Here is a 22,342-nt window from a genome sequence, read left to right as displayed (position 1 = left end):
TTTTTCCCGTTTCGGGCCTAATCCTTGTATCGTTTATATGTCAAGTCAATGCACTACTATTGTCTATTTACTTCACTTCTGAAGATTTTTCAAATACCCGTTACGCTGTCAAGTACGTAGTACGGGGCGCCGAATGGGACTCTTGTGTTTTTGTCGACAAAATTCAATTTTGTACGGACAAAAGTGAGTTTTGTTCAACAAAAACGAGTTCAGTTTAACAAAATTTGTAGCATACTACAAATTTCAATTTTGTCATACAAAATTATCTTTCGGTGGACAAAAGTTAGTTTTGTCATGACAAAATTCATTTTTGTAACACAGACTTTACTTTTGTTACCTAATTTGAATATTGGGCGACAAAAGTCAATTTTGTATGCAAAACAGGTTTGGTTTGGATTCTGTGAACTAATTTGCATACAAAACTGAGATTTTGTCACAACATTCAATTTTGTGTTTATTTTTGTGTAGACAAAATTGAGTTTTGTTAAATCGTGAGAAATGAAAATTTAACACAAAAGTCAATTTTGTGCCACAAGAGTCAATTTTGTGTCACAAAAGTCAATTTTGTCTTCACAGAATTCACAAAATTGTATTTTGTGTGACAGAATTCAATTTTGTCATGACAAAAATGAATTTTGTCATGACAAAAATGACTTTTGTAATGACAAAATTCATTTTTGTCGACAAAATTCATTTTTGTCATGACAAAAGTCATTTTTGTGTCACAAAATTCATTTTTGTCATGACAAAATTGACTTCTGTCACACAAAATTCAATTTTGTGTTTATTTTTGTGTGGACAAAATTGACTTTTGTGACACAGAAGTGAATTTTGTAATGACAAAATTCATTTTTGTCGACAAAATTCATTTTTGTCATGACAAAAGTCATTTTTGTAATGACAAAAGTCATTTTTGTTGTGACAAAATTTAATTTTGTGTTTATTTTTGAGTTTTGTTAAACAGAAGTGAAAATTTAACAAAGAAGTCTATTTTGTGTTACAAAACTCAATTTTGTATCACAAAACTCAATTTTGTATCACAAAACTCAATTTTGTATGCAAATGAATTCTCTCATCACGAAGAAGTAAGAAGGCCTCTCATTGGATATAGTAACCGCGGGTCTCGCAGGTTCAAGGATACATCATATGGATTATGCGCTATTCTGCAAAAGACTGAAAAGTAAGTATAGATACCTTATTAAGTATGTAATATAGCAAATATAGGACATTTTGTACAATATTGTTTATTCTAATATGACGTCCTTCTTTGGCTAACACTGTGTAATGTATATATAAATAGGATACATCCGACGTCAGTTGTTTTATACGAATTTCGCGAAATCGCACATGTTTTCTATTTGTCAGGATTTAAAGGAAAGAACAAAAAAAACTTGTTTGAAACACAGTCGCTTGAATTTAAGTGATATATGTATGGCAAAAATACTGTTATATGTAATATTATACATATAACAGTATTTTTTTTCCATACATGTATCACTAAAATTCAAGCGATTGTGTTTCAAGCGAGTTTTTGTTCTTTCCTTTAAATCCCGACAAATAGAAAACATGTGCGATTTCGCGAAATTTGTCTATTTTAACCACACGCATTGTTATCGAGAAGCAAGCTTATTTCACCATTTCCAGTTTTCAGACGTGAAATAATATTTTACAATTTTAACCTACTTTTCCTTGTTCCCAAAACTACCCAAACTTCATCCCCACGGTTCATGTTCAAAGGGGACTGTTCAATATTCATCATCAGAGGGATTGGCTGGTGCATTCAATATTTTGTATCATAAAAAAAATGGATGCGAGCATCCATTTGAATTTTAAAAAATTTTCACCGCCCATCTAAACATTTCTGTAAAAAAATTAGTTGCCATTTATTACAAAAAAAATCTATAATTCTAAGCTTGTTTCTCTTTTTTGAAATCATATGTACCTGAGAATCACCAAATAAGCTGGAGGTGGAGTACATGTATACCACCAATTTATGTATGTTATATAGTTATCAAAATCATTTAAAAATATATTTTCGGTATACTTTTTTTTCTATGGACTCTCATTTAAGTCCCACCCTATTCAACATTTTCATAAATGATCTACCTCAAATGTTTAAACAGGATGACTGTGATCCCTTGAAAATAGAAGACAAATATTCGAAGTCTCCTATTTGCTGATGATATTTTGATAATGTCTGAAACTAAAGAGGGTCTTCAGTCAAGTTTAAACCATTTGTCTCAATACTGTGATAAATGGCAGGTAACTGTAAATTGAAAAAAAACTAAAACTATGATTTTAACAGTTTAAGCACAAGTAACAATAGGAAAAATCTTAACCATTCCTTTAATTATAATGGTGATAAATTAGAGCAAATGGAAAAGTTTAAATTTCATGGTAATATTGTTAGTCAGAATGGAAATCTTATTCATTCAACACAAGAATTAGCCAAAAAATCTATGAAAGTAATGTATTCTATAAAAACATATTGTAATTCGATTCATCAGACTCCTGTAAATTTGTCAAACCATTTATTTAACTCACTCGTCAGACCTATATTAACTTATAACAGTGAAATATGGTATATGGATGCATACTCATCCTTTTATTAAGCTTCAATTTATAAAGGAGATAAAAATAACAAAAAAGTAGATACTCTTAATTTCATTGACAAAAGTCCACCTGATAAAGTACTAAATAAATTTAATAAGTTAACTTTAGGAGCAAAAAAATGCTCTTGAAATATAGCTGCTCGATCTGAATTAGGCAGCTACCCTATTGATTGCTTTATAAAAAGACAAACTCTTCTTTTTCATGATAGACTATTAAGGGAAGAAACTAGTCCCTTACTAAAAGAGACACTAAATTTGGCAAAAACTTTACATAATGCAGGTATTTATTCTTGGTACTCCTATGTAAATCATGTCAGAAGTCAAAATGATTTAGAAATTGTTAACCAAAATAAGGATAAAAATAATAGGCTAATATACAAACAAAATCTAGAAAACTCCTATGAAAATTTATATAATGATAAAATATTAAATTTACAAAAGAATAGCAAACTCCAACTTTTTAAAAAAATAAAGAAAAGCTATAACTTTGAACCATACCTACTTTCTCAAAACTTTGAATATAGACAACTAATTTCTAAATTTCAAATAAGTGACCACTGCTTATTAATAGAAACTGGAAGATCTATACAGGAAAATTCCCAGAGATTTAAGACTATGTACACATTGTGATGTACTAGATGATGAGTTTCATTTCTTTTTTAAATGTAAAATAAAGGAACATTTAAGAAAAGAATTTTTAAATGAAAATAAATGTAATAACTTAAATGATATAGATAAATTAAAACATATCCTCAATCCTGAAACAAAACAGGACACTTGCAAATTAGGCTCCTTTTTAAAAAATTCACTAACACTGAGGGCAGGGAGTCCTTGATATAATTTGAATCTCTTATATATATATTGATTTAAAAAAAAGACAAATTATAGTTCAAAGTGTCTCCGTTGTTTATTTTCATTGTTTTATGTTAACTGTATATTATGTATAATGTTTTAAGCCATTGGTCCATATGGGCGTAAAGTGCTTTTCAATAAAGAAAATTATAATATAAAAAAAGAAAAAAAAGAAAATTCATTATAGAATGCACCACCAAACTGTTGACAGTCAGAAATGCTCATTTATTGTCCCCTCTAAAAAAAAAAACAATAGACCACTTTCGAGTTCATCCGTCACCGGAAAAAACTCGTCAATTATACGCGCCTTTATCACCGTCAATTGTGCGTTTAGGGGCGTCGTCACTTCCTTCCAATGTTGAGCGAGTGGTTGGAAAACTATAATTCTATATTGTACGAATTATTCGGCAAATTGAATTCTCAAAATTGACAATCAACACTGCTGTCATTAGGGAATTGTCAGTAAGTACCTACAGAGCAACCATTATTTCTAGTTTATCCTGCACAAAGACGATCACCAAGACGCTTGATGAACGTAAATAGTGCAGGGATACAGGCGAGCCCCTCTATCTGGTAAATGACGTCATAAAGGCGTGCATAATTGACGAGTTTTTGCCGGTGACGGATGAACTCGAAAGTGGTCTATCCTGGAATTCAGTGGATATGATTAGTGACTTATTACATTTATATATAGATGCAGTATAATTTATCAACTCACAAACAAAGGTTTTTTGATTTATCAACCAGAATATAGCCCATCCTACAATATCTGTTTTTATACGCCCGTAAAAACTTTGACCGGATGTATTATGGTATACACATGTCGGTTGTCCGTCCGTCTGTCTGTCCGGCGTAAACATGTCGCACCGTAACTTGAGAACAACTTATCCAAATTTAATGAAACTTAATATAGTTGTTTTTTATGATGGTCAAATGATCTGTATACTTTTTTGTGAAAATTAGATTTAAACTTTTTGATTTACGACACTTTGTAACTGAAACAGGAGTGTGTTGTTTTCACATGTCGCACTGTATCTTAAAAACGATTCTTGATTATGGCTTAAAACTTAAAACACTTCTTAGTTATATTAATCTTAATATCTGTATACTTTTTGTTGATAATTCAAAATTTCATTTTTGAGTTATTGTGTATTTTGTAAAAAAGGGGGAGGTTTTTTTTTACATGTCGCGCCATATCTCAAAATCTATTTATGATTATTGCTACAAACTTTACACACTTCTTTGTTATATTAATCTTAAGATCTGTATACTTTTTGATGATGATTCAAAATTTCATTTTTGAGTGATTGAGTATTTTGTAAAAAAGGGGGAAGTTTATTTTACATGTTGTGCCGTATCTGTAACAATTTATGATTATTACTTTAAACTTTACACACTTCTTTGTTATATTGATCTAAAGATCTGTATACTTTTTGGTGATGATTCAAAATTTTATTTTTGAGTTATTGAGTATTTTGTTAAACAGGGGAGTTTTTTTTACAATTTTGTCGCGCCGTATCTCAAAAATAATTTATGATTATTGCTTAAAACTTTACACACTTCTTTGTTATATTAATCTAAAGATCTGTATACTTTTTGGTTTTGATTCAAAATTTTATTTTAGTGATATTTAGTTTTTTGTAAAAAAAACAAACCAGGGTCTGGGGTTTCCCGCCCTGTCTCAAAAACTATATATGGTTATTGCTTAAAACTTTCTCAGAAACTATTTATGAGTATTGCATATAATTTCGACATAAGACGTCGGGCGTATCATGAGCTCATGGCGCAGCTGTTTATTTCTACTGGGGGACACATAGGTACATTTACAGGGGAGTGAAACAATAGGCTTGCGCGCATCTTTCTTAGTTTAATGCATATGAAATTGGAATAAAAAAATTGTAGAAAGGTACAAACTTGTGACAAAAAAAAATATTGCAGTTTAGACAGTATATATATATGAATCCATCCTAATTTGAAAATGAACTTTAGTTTTAAAAGGGACTACTTAAAATCTATCAGTCTATCTTTGAAAATGACCATTACCTTTTTAAATCAAATGGGAAGCTATATCCATAATTGTACTGTTCTTACAAAGTGCACAGTTTATTTTCATTAAGATTTTTATGCTCAAATGATATGAACTTAATTATTATGTAAAAAAAAATAGACTTTTCATTTGGAATTAAATTCATATAGTTAACATTAGAAAATGTCTAACTTTTTCAAATTATGTGAGATTTTCATACAACTTGTCTCCTTTTTCAATATTTTTATACTGTTCTTACATCATGTACATATTGGAAAATTTGTTTTTCATTTATATTTATTGGTGTCAAATTTTATCCTTTTAAATCAAAAGAGAAAATGAGAATTTTCAGTTAGGACTAAATTCAGATACTAATAGTCAACTTTGAGAATTTCTGTAACTTCATAAAATGACCTGAGATTTTCATAGAATAAGGCCATTATGTCATGTTTATACTGTTCTTACAATACATGTAAAATCTTAACTCATTTAGAGATATATACTACATGTTGAATAGGCAAATTCTACAATTGTTTTCAGTAAATCATGACTGTCAGTGATAGCAACTGTTATTTTTTTCAAGTCATAAGATTGTTACAGACCTTTACAAGCATACTCCATGCAAATTAGTCCTAAATATTACATTTTGTGATTACTTAACACAAGATTTGAAAATTTGAAGTTAAATGCAAATGGAATTAAACTATTTGATAGGAAACAATTGTTGATAAATAATACTCCAAATTGACAACAACACTTCAAATTAGATACCAAGCTAGGCTTTAGAACAATTTCATGTATCATATAATAGTAAAACGAACTCAATTTACATTGTAAAGAAACTTTAATTTTCTATATTTATCTTATCTATTTAGAACTCTATTGCTAATTTCACTTTTCATTGTTTCTCTCACCATGACGTCAAATTTAATGCACCACTTTAAGTACTTCAGGGATGAATTTCTGTATAAAAATTGTCCTGATGAAGCCTGCCTTGCAGGCGATACATGTAGACCACAGCAAATAAAATTGCAGACCATTTGAAGTGTTGTTGTCAATTTGGAGTATTATTTAAATGTTGCATTCATTTGCATAATTTGACAACCCGGCATATCAAGGTATCCACTTCAGGGACTCTATCGAAATGATTCACACAGGCGTTGGTTCACCTCTTGGAGTTTAGTTGTTGATAAAGTTAATGAAATATTTAATGTTTTATATATATTAAAATGTTAATTGAATATTTTATATATAAATTAATAGAAATAAGGTTGAGTCCCACATTAACAGTTTGATTTTTCCCAACAAAAAAGCTAGGGTCTGCCCCTGTCACTATTCTTAGTAAAAAATGATTTTGCCCTGCCCAAGTTTGCACATGCCAATCTCGCAGTTAAATATTGAACAGTCCCTAAATAAAACCACATTTAAAAGAATGTCTGTTTCCCCTCCCCCGGGTCTACCCTTTGTAAACAGACCAGGAAGGCAGGTTCTTTTTTTTTTTTTTTTTTGAACTGGTAGTGATTGTCATAGCATGGTCACATGAATAGACCACTTTCAAGTTCATCCGTCACTGGAAAAAACTCGTCAATTATACGCGCCTTTATCACCGTCATTTTTGCGTTTAGGGGCGTCGTCACTTCCTCCCAATGTTGAGAGAGTGGTTGGAAAACTATAATTCTATATTGTACGAATTATTCGGCAAATTGAATTCTCAAAATTGACAATCAACACTGCTGTCATTAGGGAATTGTCAGTAAGTACCTACAGAGCAACCATTATTTCTAGTTTATCCTGCACAAAGACGATCACTAAGACGCTTGATGAACGTAAATAGTGCAGGGATACAGGCGAGCTCCTCTATCTGGTAAGTGACGTCATAAAGGAGTGCATAATTGACGAGTTTTTGCCGGTGACGGATGAACTCGAAAGTGGTCCATTGTTTGACTTGTCCAGTCCAGGCCACTTATCAGTTGTTTGTGCTCAATTTTATTGTATTTAATTTTATTTAGATTATCAATCCTTCAGCTTTCAAGCACTTTCCAAAAATTGAAACAAATTATTTTCAGGAAAGGGGGGGGGGGGGAAAGGGAAACAAACATATTTTTAATTTTGGCCTAGCAAGTTTTTAAATATCATATCTTATGAACTTTTAAATTTAATCCAATTCAATTATCGGAAAAGTAATGCCCTTAAATATTGTTACTATGACAGTAAAAATTAATAACAGCTGTGACAACATCTTATAACACATAAGAATTGGTTTATTAATTTAAAACCATCTAAAATATGTATTAAAGATAATTATAAATATTCAATGCATATATTTTATTTTTGTCCTTGAGAGATAATTCCTAGGATATCTGTTAAAGATGTCTAAATTGACCAATAAGGCTAAAAAAAAATTATTATTCATTTCTAGAGACAAATGATACTAATTGATATTTTTCTTCAATTTGAGTAATTTTAAATCTTCTATTAATATCAAACATGCATACCATACTATACTTTTGACAACTATCAAGAACTGATGACCTTTTGCACACAATGTCAAAATTGAGCACAACAACGGATGTTATGATTTTTTTTTATTTACGCAAGAGAACATCGTGAGGATAAGGGGATACAAGTATCTACTAAATTAACACAATCAACTTTGACCACATTTATTTGAAGAACTGGCCCAACTGGAAAAAAGTTTGTTACATTGTCGAGAACTGATAACACTGATAGAGATTACAAAGGACATTTCGTTGAGCCGGCAAATGACGATGGCCTTCTTTAAATAATGGAGTGTATTGCTGCCGAGTAGAGCAAGGCGGAAAAAAAATAATGGTGATTGTTGTAAAAAATAAACAAAAAATAACGAAAACACATGAACTCTTCCTACAGAAGGGACTGATCATTTAACTTTAAAAGGGGGGGGGGGTCATGTTTTTTTTTCTGGCCAAATATTTATTTTTAAGACACGTCACAACAAATTATTTTTTCAAACTTAACAGGGGGGAACTGAACACGAAACATGTGAAATAAAATTGTGAAACGAGAAATAAGATCATAAATATTAAAGCAATAAGTGATAGAAGTTATTATTCAGCCATTATTGGAGATCATGCAGTCATTATCAATGATCATGGATACTTTGAGTCACATTTTAGTGCTGGGCTGACTTATAAATCATTTCTGGCCTACTTTTCAATCAAATGTGTGATATTTTAAGCACGAGAAATTGAAGCTAACTGACACGAAAAATGGGAAATATTTAAGGGGAAACACGAAGCACACACACTGACCCTAACACAAGAAAAGGAGAAATAAAATGTCTAAACACGAAAACACAGTAAATTAAAACAGTTGGAAACCTTGCACGAATATAACCCTTCACCACCCTCTTAACATTATTTTTATGGTATGCATCCTCCCTCAGAATATTTTTTCTTCTTCCTTTGAATATTTTTTTCCCTCAAAATTTAGAATCAATTATATTTTTGTGTTGGCAAACAAATTATAAAAATTAAAAGGCTCTTGAGCAAGTAATCGTCATGGATAATCAGTTGTATAGATTCTGAAATTGTAATTGATAATTTTTAGTAGATTTTCCTATTGAATGCATAAAAAAATGATTTTTTTTTTATTTTCAAAGAAAGCTTTGCCGAACAATTGAGTTGTGATGAATGAGAATAATGATCCTCCACTACCTGCTAACAACAGTGTGTTGTTGCAACAATTTGGACAGGTAAGAATTTAATATATGAATGAAACTGAACACCATGAGACAGAGTAATTTGTTTGTACATTAAAGTCTGCCTAAACCAACAATTTTGATAACTGAAATTCTGTCCAAACTTTCAGGGATCACTTTAGGCTGCCACTTGGCTTCATTGACACAGTAAAATGATAAAGAACGCACTGAAACATTTACTGTGGGCCAGATAGACGCAGTACCGATTCTAAGGGTGCATGGTTTATCAAACAATGCCTTTACATAATTGCTGTTATCCTTGGAATCTTACTTAGAGGCCACCATTACTATGTATCGCATATTTTGTTGTTGTTGAACTGACCCCTTTTGTCGGAGTTATGTGACTAATTGACTATTTCTTATTATTGTACACTAAGGGAACATTTTGTGGATGCAATTCCTCATCGACCACTAATCCGATTTCTTTAAATTTTTCAGGATCGCTAGTTTCCATAAGTACTACATCATACTGCACCTCCATTTTAATATCAACCAATTTTGTTGGAGTTACATGTATGGGACCATACTGTTCTTATCCCCCCCCTGTACATTGACGGGGGCATTAAGCTTTACCCTTGTCTTTATGTACATGTATATATGAAAAATAGTTGGGTCCTGTTCTATAACTAATGTTTGCCTCAACCAAGGCAAATGATTTAAAACTTATACACAAATGTTTATTACGTACTACAATGTACACAATACAGATCAGGTTCAAATTTAGGTGCTGTCACTTTTGCCGTTCTTGAGTTGTGCCCCTTTTTACCTGAGAAAAGATAGTATATGAAATGCTAAGTACCATAAAACACAGATCTTGTTCCTATTTGGGTGGCGTCACTTTCACTGTTCCTGAGTAATTCTCCTTTTCCATTTTGTTCTTGTCCCGATTATGCATGATTCAATCCATTTTGCCCGCATGGACATCCAAGTCCTTTAATACACATTCTTCATTTATTTATTTTCCCCGAGTTGTAGTTTGAATATCCTATAAATGAACAGGAAATGGTTTGGGACATAAATTGAATCATTTTAAGTGAATGGTGCAGAAGCTTAGCAAAGAGGCAAAGATCTATATTTATAGAGTTTCGTATGCACCCCCACCCCCCGTAAGATGACAGGGGCATTAAGATTTACCCTTGTCCATCTGTATGTCCATCTGTCTGTCCTTCCGGCATATTCCCTATTAATTTATTAGTTTAAATTTTACTAATTAAATATTTAATGTTCTATCTATCCTTTTTCTGCCAGTTCCTGCAGACTATTCAACCATTGCTTGCCACTCAATCTTCATCAGCATCAGATGCTTTGTCAATACAGTCTGAAGTAACTCAACCAGAGAGACAGTCACAGATTGCATCACAGACTGAGAGCTCAAAGCAGTCACATCCAAGGCAGATCTTTTCCCCAAGCCGTTTACGTATACCATCGGCAAGGATGGTAAGATAATTGCTTATTTTATGCCGCCTTTTATTGCCCCGTCTTGATGGGTTGATGTAAGTTTTACCTTCTGTTCTGTCTGTAGGTGCTAATGTATGTCCTGCATATTTTCCTCAGCTAATACTTTGGAATTTTCCATGTCCATGAGAATGGTTTGAAATTTGATGTTTAGCATGAGTTGTACTCTATTTTCCAGACATTTTTAGCTCGCCTTCCTCAAAGGTAGGGTGAGCTTTTGCAATCACCTTGCATCCAATAGTTTGCATGATTGTTTCTTAGAGTATTCTGCACAAAATGATTGTTAAGATTTTCAGAAAGATCGGTTGACAGATGTTGGAGTTATGGCCCCTGAAACATGTAGGTTAAGGTAATTAGTTGAGGGATTCAGGTTCCTAGGCGCCTCTAGTTTATATAATTTCATTGAATTTCAGTGTTACATTTTTGTGAACTAAAACGTAAGAACTGTCCATGGGAATGATTAAAAAACGTGCATACAGCGTCAGCATGAGGGTTTGTAATGTGTGTTTTTGCAACTTTCATTAAGGTGGAATGTCAATATCCTGTTCACCAAACTTTTTTTAGGCGTTGACATTCATGTTCTTTGGACAAATCAAAAAAATTTGTTTTTTTAAATTTTATCTTAATTCTTAAACTTCATCAAGAGCTAGTATGTTTTCACGTCTGTCTGTCCATCAGTCACCGCAAATCAGTTTTCCACACTTTTTTAAATCGTGCTTGAAGATATTGATTTGATATTTGGTATATAGTTTAATAAACATGACCAGTTACAGATCAAGTTCAAATTTGGTTTATGTAGGATGATTTTTTGTTGTTGTGGTCCTACTAATAAGGACTTCCACAAAAATAATCAGTTTTCTATACTTTTCAGCGTCAGGTTTATAGTTTTATTATGACTAGTTACAGATCAGTTTTGAATTATGTCCTGGTCTGATGATTTTTGGTGAAGTTATGGTCTTTGGACTTAGAGAATTTATTAATTACACAAATACTGTAAACCAGGTTATTTTCTTGCTGTCTTTTTCTTGCGATTTAATTACCAACTAAATCCACATCGACTGTTTTAAAATTACCATTTTACAATTATAAAGTGAAAAAAGTTAAATACAAAAGCATGTTGTGTCATATTTTCCTGACAATTAATATCTACCTTGAACTTTCTTAGTACATTTTAAGTTCTATTACATCAATGATTTATAATATTTGCATATGCTAGTTCTATAATTGACGCCCGTCCCCTTTTACGGCTTTCATTATACATGAACCTTAGGAATGTTAGCATGTTAACTTTATGAGTATAGTTTTTAGATATGCAATTAGTGTCATTGAGCCAATTCACGTGCAGGCTTGTTAAAACAGTTACACAATTATATGAAAGAAATGACTTGATCAAAAGAGCATCTAATGCTGTAGGTGTTGTGTTTTGTTGTTAAGGTGGTACCTAACACTACAGGGAGATAACTCTGTAAAATCGGCTAAACATTTTAATTATGTTGTGTTGTAAAAGGAATATTAGGCTTTTCCGATTGATCAAAATTGGTGTTTGTCAAATTGCTATATAACCAGTGTAATTTTTCTGACAAAACGGTTGGTTCAATTTTTTTATATTTTCATATTTTAGTTAAAGTGTCACAGAAAATACTTTGACAAAATTTTATGAAAATTAAATGAGCCAAATTTATTGTAGTGAAAGTGTTGGGTGCCACCTCAATCAGTAGACTATTTGATACGTGACAAGAAACCACTGCAGATTAACGGATTGGGGTGTGACATGATTACATAACATTTACTGTTTTAGTGTTTATTGCTCAGCCAATTAGTCATGTCAATTGATGTTTTAATATTTTAACAAACTTACAAATGATAAACAGTCTGTAATTTCACTTTGTCTTTTTATGAATAATTACAGATAATGTTTCAATTGGGTTCTAGTCTTATGATTTGTAGGTCCTTGGACTTAGAAAAAAGCCCAAACTATCTGTTTTCAGAACTTCTTTTTCATGTAGCTTAAAAATATTGATTTGATATACAGATTTTTGACGAGTCATGTGTTAGTCCGAGTCCATACTTGTCTTTACTGTTCAGGGTTCAACCTGTGTGGTCTTATCAACAAGCTGCACCCATTGAAGCCAGTAGGGTTCCATGTATTGTTTGCAATATATTAAGAATGCTTGATGAATGTTTGTTTTCAGAATTCTAGTGCTACATTGTCCCTTTTGAGGGCAGAGTCTGAAGATGACTTTGTGCAGCAATCAAGTATGGTGAGTATGGTAATGGTAAGTTGAGTATTTATTTGTAAGTTACATTAATTATTATATTATTTCAAGGGAAATCATGTGTAAAAAAACAACAAAATTGTGGCAGGAGACATGTCTTAAGTATTAATAATGGTTACAGTCTCTGTTCACCTGGCCTTTACATGATCTAGTTATTACCATATATACTATAAAAAAAAATCTCATGGCAGGCAGTGTTTTGCAAAAGAGGACAGCTATACTGTAAATTTGTATATATTTTTATTGATGTCATAAATAAGTTGGCATGATAATACAAATTTTCATTTGAAATATTTTTAAACAGCCTGTTCTTAGACGTCCCAAGCGCACAAGGGCAGTGACGGTTGAAGTCAAGGGAAAGAGGAGGGGACGAGTTATCACAAAAGACGTTGTAATACTGCCTCACACAACATCATCACATCTTGACACCTACACTATGCCTACGTCAAACATGATAACAGAGTTGGCAAAGAGGAACATGGTGGGAAAAATTACATTTTCTTCGGTTGACAAAGAAGATGCTGTAAGGAGTGAAATAAATTCCCTTTTTGGGGATTTCAGTTTCGCATATCTGCAGGTATTGATTGATCTTAGGTGCTGCTTGGTTTGATTGTTAATTAGTTAGACCAGGCATTGTAAGACACAAAAAAAAGAAAACAAACATTTTATGTTGTTTTGGCTGATAAAATTGACTTCAGTTGGGTGGCATTAAAGGGAAACTTCACGTTTTTTCACTTATCATCTTATGTTCATAATTCCATAAAAAAAACATATTCACCAAGTTTTATTTTGAATTAAAACTAATAAAGAAGAAAATGGGGAATTATTAATTTTATTCCTTCAAACTTCCTGACTAATTTGACGTAGTTGAAGTCTTTTTGCATGCTGGGAGTGAAATAAATCTCATTTGAGTCTTGTTCGTTAGCCATATATATGATAAGGGCATTTAAAGTGCATCAACGACTTTTAGTGTAGCTATCAACCAACTAAAAACAAGTGATAGCCATACAACTTTTAAAATGAGATTGTAGGATTTATATGCGGATTTTTTATATGAAATTTAGTAATAAAAGTTAATCATACAATAGAACATTTTTATGATGTTTTTACTACAAATATTTTAAACAAACAAATGAAACTGACATGATCATGCAATAGTGTATTAAAAATACATGCTTGATTCTGACAATGGGTATTAGGGCTATTCCATTTAAACATACATCAACCCCCAGGAAGGCACTATGACAATAGGGCAGCCACCCAGAGAAGCATTTTTACAAATTTTGAAGGATTGTCCTCATCAAAACTTTGAAAAGGGCACCCACCACTAGAAGTGGTTTCAAAATGCCTTCCTGGGGGTTGATCTATGTTTAAATGGAATAGCCCTTATTATGTGACACTTTGTGAATGTTGAATGCGTGGTTAAACTCGAGATAATTACTGTGCCTATCCAATAAGCTTTGTGGTAGTAAACTACCTATTGCCTGACCAGTTTAAAAATTGTCAATACAATTTGTCCATTTAAATTGTACAACAGGTATTGTGAGAGCTATTATCAACAGGTGGTCATTTAACTACCTGTAGATTTACCTGGTTTGTTTTTGACAGAGCTAATTTAAATGAATTTAAATGAATGATACATGTAGCTAGCTTGCTTTCCTCATGTTTAATGTCCTGAATGAACTATTCTATTTAGGTATGGGATATTTTACATTAAATACACTATTTGTTCTTTCTAATAAAGATATGTATTGTATATTTATTCATTTTGCTTACAATCACAAATAAATCATTGCTGGTAAATCCCACTTTCATAATGAAGAATAAAGCATTGAAATTTCTATTCACTAAGCCATTTGTACTTTTTTTTGATATATATTGAAAATAAATTTTTAAACAGTAATTCCAATTGAAGTAGATCCTTAATATCAAATGAAACTTAGCATCACTGCTATTCCATTTCAGGAATCTTAATATAACATGAAAATATATCCCATTAGAAAACACTACGCCACACATAATTCATCTTGTAGAATTATTCACAAATAATTGGGCTATCCAAAAAAATCCATTTCACAAACACTTTAATTCCATTTAGGATCAAAAACTTAAAATACATCCCACATTAAAAACACCATGAAGCAAACATATATCGCCTTTTTTATAAACTAAATTCACTGATTGAAATTTCCATCTTGACTATTTTGAGACACAAAAAGAAATGGCTTAAAATGTCCCATCTCTAAATAGAATAGTCTATTCTGGACATTGGTCATGATGCATGAGGAAAGCAAGCTAGCTATCAGTCATTTAAATTTTACCTTTTAGGAATAGTGAAGATTTTTTTACTGGGTAGTTAAATGACCACCTGTTGATGAGCTCTCACAATACCTATTGTACAATTTAAATTTATTCTGGTCAGGCAATAGGTATTTAAATACCTCAAAGGTGATGGGATAATGACAGTAAAAGATGAGCATATATTCCATTCTGATCTTTTAATCTTCAATCAGTGAATTCTAGCCATCACGGTTCACCGTTCCAGGTGTGAACAACTATGTATGATAAAGGGAAATGCATTAGCTCACTTTTAAATGAAGTATGACTTCTGATTACTTTTGTAACGATGAAATACTTAATTAATTTAATTGATTAAATTTATAAAAAATAATAGCCTTTTAAACACAGTGTAATGAACTTATAAAAAGGGGGCTAATATACCAGGTAAACCTACAGGTTGAAGTTGAATTTTCAAGAAGGAAGTATGCCATCATGATGAAACTCAATACACGTATGCATTTCGCTTGCACTAGTCCACATGGACTAATAATTGACTCAAAGGTCCAGATAAGATAACTGGTAATACAAATTTAAGACAGAAGCCAGAATCACTATAAGAAGAATATGTGATGTTTTATTAATTCTTAAGTTTTTAAATCAACCATATTATTCATCTAGGTTATGCCAGGAAATAAAAGTCTCAAGAAACCATTTGTTTCCAAGAGTGTCAGGTTTGATGCAACTACCTTGATAACCATGAGCCCACAGGGACGAATGTACATTTTGGCACTAGAACCTGTCCCCAGTGCATCAAGTATAGTAAGTTCTGATAAGAATGCTTATAATACATCCTGCATTGCAGGCACCCTATAGTTTTCACTTTATCCTTCTGTCACCTGTTAACAATTTGTTGTTAACACAAAAGCTTTGAAATCCTTACGAAATACAGACCTGAAATTTGACAGCACCAGAGTTTTACTCAAAATTGCATTTGGTAAATCATGAAAGTTCACAGCTTATTTTGATCTCTGCCAGCGTTTCCAATATATATGGGTTATCATTGCACTCGTCCCTTGAAGACAGCCTTAGAGATTATATGTTCGTATGAGCTCTGTACAGTGATACTGCATAGATGCCAACCATTATGATTTTGGCGTAGTTTTCCGATTTTGCGATAAAAACTACGCTATTACATTCAAAGTGGAATAGTTACAGATTACCAATCATCGTCGTTCAATTTTAAATTTGTAATACACGGATTTTTATCATTACTTTTCCGTCCTGGTCTGGTATTTAGAAAATGCCAATGTAATGCTTTCGAATTCTCGAGAGTTATCAACCAATTGTTGAGTAACTAACTGACTTCCGAAGAGGCAAACTTGCATTTTATGAAGTAGCCTTCCCCCTTTCTCTACTTCTCCTTGACAAAACGAAAATGTACCAGTCGAGAACATCTGAACAATTATTTAATGCTACAGACAACATGTTAAATGACAAATTTTAGTGCACATCACTTAACAACCACTTGTCAGTAATTTTTATTGGTAAATGTAAGTTTATGAATGATAACTGAAAGCTTTTCAAAAATACGTAAAATTTGATAATTTGTTACTGATTGTGTTAAAACAGGGTTGGCATCTATGATACTAGACATATTATCACTCACAATTTAAAGGAAAGTTAAGCAAAATAGCTATAAAACCACATATAAATGCATCATCAGATAATCATAAAACTGGAGATAAATACTGTATACAACAGTGTTGACCGGGTACTAAATGTCCAATATTTTGTTTGTTCTCAGTAAAACATTCAGTTCTTTCTATTTGAATCAGTATTATATTTTGGAAAAACATTAATTCAAACTTTGGCAGTTTTGAATATTGGGACTTTTCACTGAGCACAGCACTGCAAATGTACTGCCTAAATAATTTCATAATGATGTTCATTTTCTGGATGTGTGCTAATGGAAGAGGTGGCTACGCCATGCTATGCGACCCCTCCTTACAAAAATTGATTTTGACCAGTAAAAATTAGCCAACACTTCATATAAACAAATAGACAAAAGCTTTAAAACTGTTTTTTGCAGTCATCCTGAAGATCTATTGAAATTGGCAAAAGTCCAGTAAAATTAAGTTTGGTCCAGTAAAAGTTGTTGATGAACTTGACTAGATGTCCAGTAAGTTTATCTAAAAAAATATCAAATTATGTCCGTTAAAAAGGTCTTTGGTCCAGTGAAGAACCTACTGTTTTCGTACTATTAGTTAAAAGTTTTTGGTGTACTGCACTGCCTAAAATCAGTGGTGGATGTTAAGCCTATAATTGTGCATATTCACTAGTTTCTCTTTAAAAGATTAATGAAATTTCTATTTCATTTGAATTTAAAGGAGAGCGATGAGGATGACAAGGAAAACAACTTGGATGGCATTGAGAACCACAAAGCAGGTGAAATGGAGTGTCATGAAGCTGACAGAAGCACTAGTGTCCATAGAGTAGGTTTTATGGCTTATTTTAATCTATTTGTGCCCCACAACTTGAAGTTTAGTTGCATATTTTTTAACCCTTATCTGTCAGTCTGTCCTATTTAGGGGATAACTATTCCCGCAGTTTTATGCTAGAATGTTTTTACCTGCATCACCTGTGGTAAAAGCAGGTCTAGTACTCACTCCGTCGGTCAGTCCCTCTGTCTGTCAGGTTTTAACTTAACGGGTGGTTTTTTTTCTACAAAGCTTGAGATATTGAGCTGAAATTTGAAATATGAGTCTACTATGATGAGTTACAGATCAAGTTTGCTGTTTGTTTGGGTCAACTGGTATTTGGCAAAATTACAGCCTATGGATTTAGAAAAAAAACAACAGTTTAATGCAAGAAAGATTTTGATTTGTCTTATGTTTGTTCATGTGTTGAAGATATGTATATTAGGATTTTATAGTTCACGTTAACAAAGTTTAGGTTGACTATTGGAGTACCCTTGGCGTTCTTGTTATATGGAGCTGATCAATTTCCAGTTGCTCTAGATAATTAAGTTTGTTGTATAGTTATTTGTTTTCCAATATACAGACAAGTGTTTGTTTTATTTTCAGACATGCCCAGCTGGTCACACTCTGGAAGGTCTTGGTAGTAACTGTCTTTGCTGTGAGCAAGACAGAGAGTATGCACAGGTTTTGGCTATTGACCGTGAAATAAGAAGAAGAGAGGAAGCAGAAAGGAGGCAAGCTACTGAAGCTGCTGAGGCAGTTGAATTAGTAAGTAATGTATATGCAGTGATGTGTGTGAGAAAGAATTATTCCCACAACTTTATACTTACATTTTTATACGCCCGGGCAATAACTCAAAAACACTTTCACCAATTTCCCTGAAACTTAAGTGAATTGTTATATCTACTGAGGTAAGCTCCCTTTTGTCTTTTTTTAATTTCAGATTTTTAGTTTTGGATTTATGGGGCTTTATTCATAAAAAAAGGGGGGATTTTCAACACTTTGGACAACAACTCAAAAAGGCTTTCACCAATGTCCATGAAACTTTGGTGAATTGTTTATATCTATTGATGTAACAAGTAGCACTTAATAAAATCTGATGAAAACATAAAATTTGTAAAATCTGTAGTTGAATTTAAAACATTAAATTTCTTGTAAAAAATAGGTTCCATGAATGTCATACGTTAGTACTTATTATTGAGTAGTTGCAAGGATGAAAGCACATTAGCAGTCCCTGAGATTCTAACTGTTCCCTGAGGCATATATCATTTTATGATAACATACTTTCATCACCTATTTCCTCATTTAGATCATAACTTTCAGTAGAGTCACTTTCACCATCTTCACTTTCACTGTTTCTTCTTGCTGCTCCTCATTGTCATTGTAGTCTTTTTTGTCATTTTTATATGCCCGTCGTCTTTCAGACGGGACGTATTATGGTATACCGTTGTCCGTCCGTTGTCCACACTTCAGACAATAACTCATATAAGCTCCCTTTCCATTTTTATACCCCACGCAACGAGTTGCGGAGGGTATAATGTTTTTGATCCGTCAGTCCGTCCGTCAGTCCTGTTTCTTGTCATCGCAACTCCTCTCAAACCACATAACAGAATTCCACGAAACCTTTTTCAGATAATAAGGACATACTATGTAGTTGTGCATATTGACAGAAATTTGCGATTCAATTTTTTTTCTAGGAGTTACGCCCCTTTGAACTTATTTACTTTAATGTACTACTGCAACAGTTTGTCATCGCAACTCCTCTCAAACCACACAACAGAATTTCATGAAACCTTTTCAGATAATAAGGACATACTATGTAGTTGTGCATATCGACGGGAAATTGCAATTCAATTTTTTTCTAGGAGTTACGCCCCTTTGAACTTATTTACTTTAATGTACTACTGCAACAGTTTGTCATCGCAACTCCTCTGAAACCACATAACAGAATTTCATGAAATTTTGTAGATAATAAAGACATACTATTTAGTTTTGCATATTGGCAGGAAATTAATTTTTCTTATACAATTTTTTTTTCTTAAACTTATTTAATTTCTCCAATGACAATTTGGGGACGTGGGGTATGTGAGCGTGCTCTGACACTAAGGTTCTTTAATATAAATATAAAAGGTACTTGGTACTCAGAAAGTGTGTTGTGAACAAGATAGAATGTATGGATGAAAAATTAAGACAACAAACTCAGTTAAATTTGAGGTAGCCTTAATAGTGCCAATTTTTTTGTGCATTTTTATTCATTATTTGACAGGGCTCACACTATTTCTAGTTGATCATATAAATTCATTAAAAGACAAGTTAAAAGAGCAACAGGCGTATCATGCGCTAAAGTGCAGCCTTTTATTATCCACTGCCGTGAAAAAAAAGAATTTTTATTTCACAACAGATTAAGTTAAAATTTTGACACACTTTTAAAAGCTGTATGCATTATAGCTTGAACAGTCTTAATTTCATCATTTTCATCCATTTTTTATATTTGGTAAATGCCTTTTACGTGATTGAAAATTGCAAAATTTTTCTTGTTAGTGTTCTAGAATTTGATGTTTCATTTGAACAGTAGTATCTAATCATGTTCACACAAGTGTTGATATTCTCATTCTCAAATTTTAACTTTACTTGCTTCCTATAACAGATAAGATTGAGGAGGCAAACAAGATTGCTCGCTGAGCAAACAGATTCAGATCATGGATTTGAAATAAAGATACGAACGCAAGAGGGAGTCCTGTCCAGAAAATTCTTGGAATGTCAGGACATTCAGGTAAATTTCAGTAAAATATGAACAGAAACAATGCTACTTGAACCCCTTTTGAACAAAGTTGGTTGTGCAGGGTCTGTAGATTTTCTGTTGTATTCTCTACATATTTTATACAAATCATGCAGGAGCTGCTCCATGCGTGTTAGGCAATTTCTTACAAATTCCACAGACAATTTATTGTGTGAATCAACATTTATTTTTAGAGTCCTCCCTTCCAAGTTGTCATTACAATGAACATGATGAATATTATAAATGGTTAAAAATGTGACCATATTGTCAATTCTGGCAATTTTGAGCTTGAATAAAACATTCAATAATGTCACAAAATGACGTCACTTTTCATTTTTGGAGAAATCAAAAATGAAAATTAGGAAAATCTTCATTTTCACAGAATTTGATACATAACGGATTCCAGAAGCATTCTGTCAAAATATCAGTTCATTTCTATAATTAACTTTAAAGATATTGGCATCTGAATTTAAATTCCAACGAAATTAATATAAGTGGGGCGTTTCTTTTGTTGGTTAGTATATTTCATTGTTTCAACAAGAATCATGAGCTCTAGGAATTAAATCACCAAATATATTGCAGTGACTATCAAAAGATTTTTTGAATAGAAGTTCATGATATTTTATTTTCTTCGTTAGGTGCTGATGGACTTCATTGGCTCACAGTCAAGTGCAACTGAGTTTTTTACTGTTAGGGGTGCAACAATGGAGATGGCACTAGAGTCGTCTTTGTCAGGCAAGCCATTGTCACACTTTGGGATAACTGGCCCAACGGTGCTAAATTCTGTCTGGATGACAGAAAGCGAGGTAAGAAAACTGAAGTTATATATTTGTACCCTTTTCATTTTAGTGTACTGCTTTATTATGTCCCAACCATGTACAGGATGTGACATATAGTGTTACCCTTGTCCATAAGTCAGTCCGTACATAACACTTTGGTTAAGGTCCATATCTCAGAAAGTAGACATGGTATAGTTATGGTACTTCACCTGTGGAAGTGTCATGGGTAGTGTGCCACGGTTCAGAAACTCTCAGGTCACTTTGACCTACATTTTATGCTTCATTGACTCTGGTTCAGTTCTTTTGAGTTGAGTTTATATCTGGGAAAGTACAATCTATGGGAGGGACATCTACAGGGTGCTGAATGGGACTTGCACTTTTTGTAATCAAAATCAATTTTGCGTTTACAAAATTCAAATCTGTCATTACAAAACCATTTTCGTCTTGCAAAACTATGTACGGGGCGCCGAATGGGACTCTTGTGTTTTTGTCGACAAAATTCAATTTTGTACGGACAAAAGTGAGTTTTGTTCAACAAAAACGAGTTCAGTTTAACAAAATTTGTAGCATACTACAAATTTCAATTTTGTCATACAAAATTATCTTTCGGTGGACAAAAGTTAGTTTTGTCATGACAAAATTCATTTTTGTAACACAGACTTTACTTTTGTTACCTAATTTGAATATTGGGCGACAAAAGTCAATTTTGTATGCAAAACAGGTTTGGTTTGGATTCTGTGAACTAATTTGCATACAAAACTGAGATTTTGTCACAACATTCAATTTTGTGTTTATTTTTGTGTAGACAAAATTGAGTTTTGTTAAATCGTGAGAAATGAAAATTTAACACAAAAGTCAATTTTGTGCCACAAGAGTCAATTTTGTGTCACAAAAGTCAATTTTGTCTTCACAGAATTCACAAAATTGTATTTTGTGTGACAGAATTCAATTTTGTCATGACAAAAATGAATTTTGTCATGACAAAAATGACTTTTGTAATGACAAAATTCATTTTTGTCGACAAAATTCATTTTTGTCATGACAAAAGTCATTTTTGTGTCACAAAA

The 22,342-nt window shown here is 32.4% G+C and overlaps 1 protein-coding gene across 1 annotated transcript; it reads left to right on the top strand.

The window, feature by feature from the left end:
* The first annotated feature begins 795 nt into the window (after positions 1-795).
* On the top strand, positions 796-21,640 carry LOC143047144 (uncharacterized). Its single transcript, XM_076220094.1, has 10 exons — positions 796-1,180; positions 9,131-9,223; positions 10,478-10,666; positions 12,877-12,945; positions 13,265-13,537; positions 15,919-16,059; positions 17,628-17,732; positions 18,324-18,485; positions 20,365-20,490; positions 21,135-21,640. Exons 2-10 carry the CDS (start codon positions 9,158-9,160, stop codon positions 21,390-21,392), a joined length of 1,389 nt encoding a protein of 462 aa, XP_076076209.1. The 5' UTR covers positions 796-1,180; positions 9,131-9,157; the 3' UTR covers positions 21,393-21,640.
* Positions 21,641-22,342: the final 702 nt, after the last annotated feature.

The sequence above is a fragment of the Mytilus galloprovincialis genome, chromosome 10 (genome assembly GCF_965363235.1).
Source record: "Mytilus galloprovincialis chromosome 10, xbMytGall1.hap1.1, whole genome shotgun sequence".
NCBI lineage: Eukaryota > Metazoa > Mollusca > Bivalvia > Mytilida > Mytilidae > Mytilus > Mytilus galloprovincialis.
Note: the sequence above shows the minus strand (reverse complement) of the source record. Positions and strands in the feature narration are given on the sequence as shown.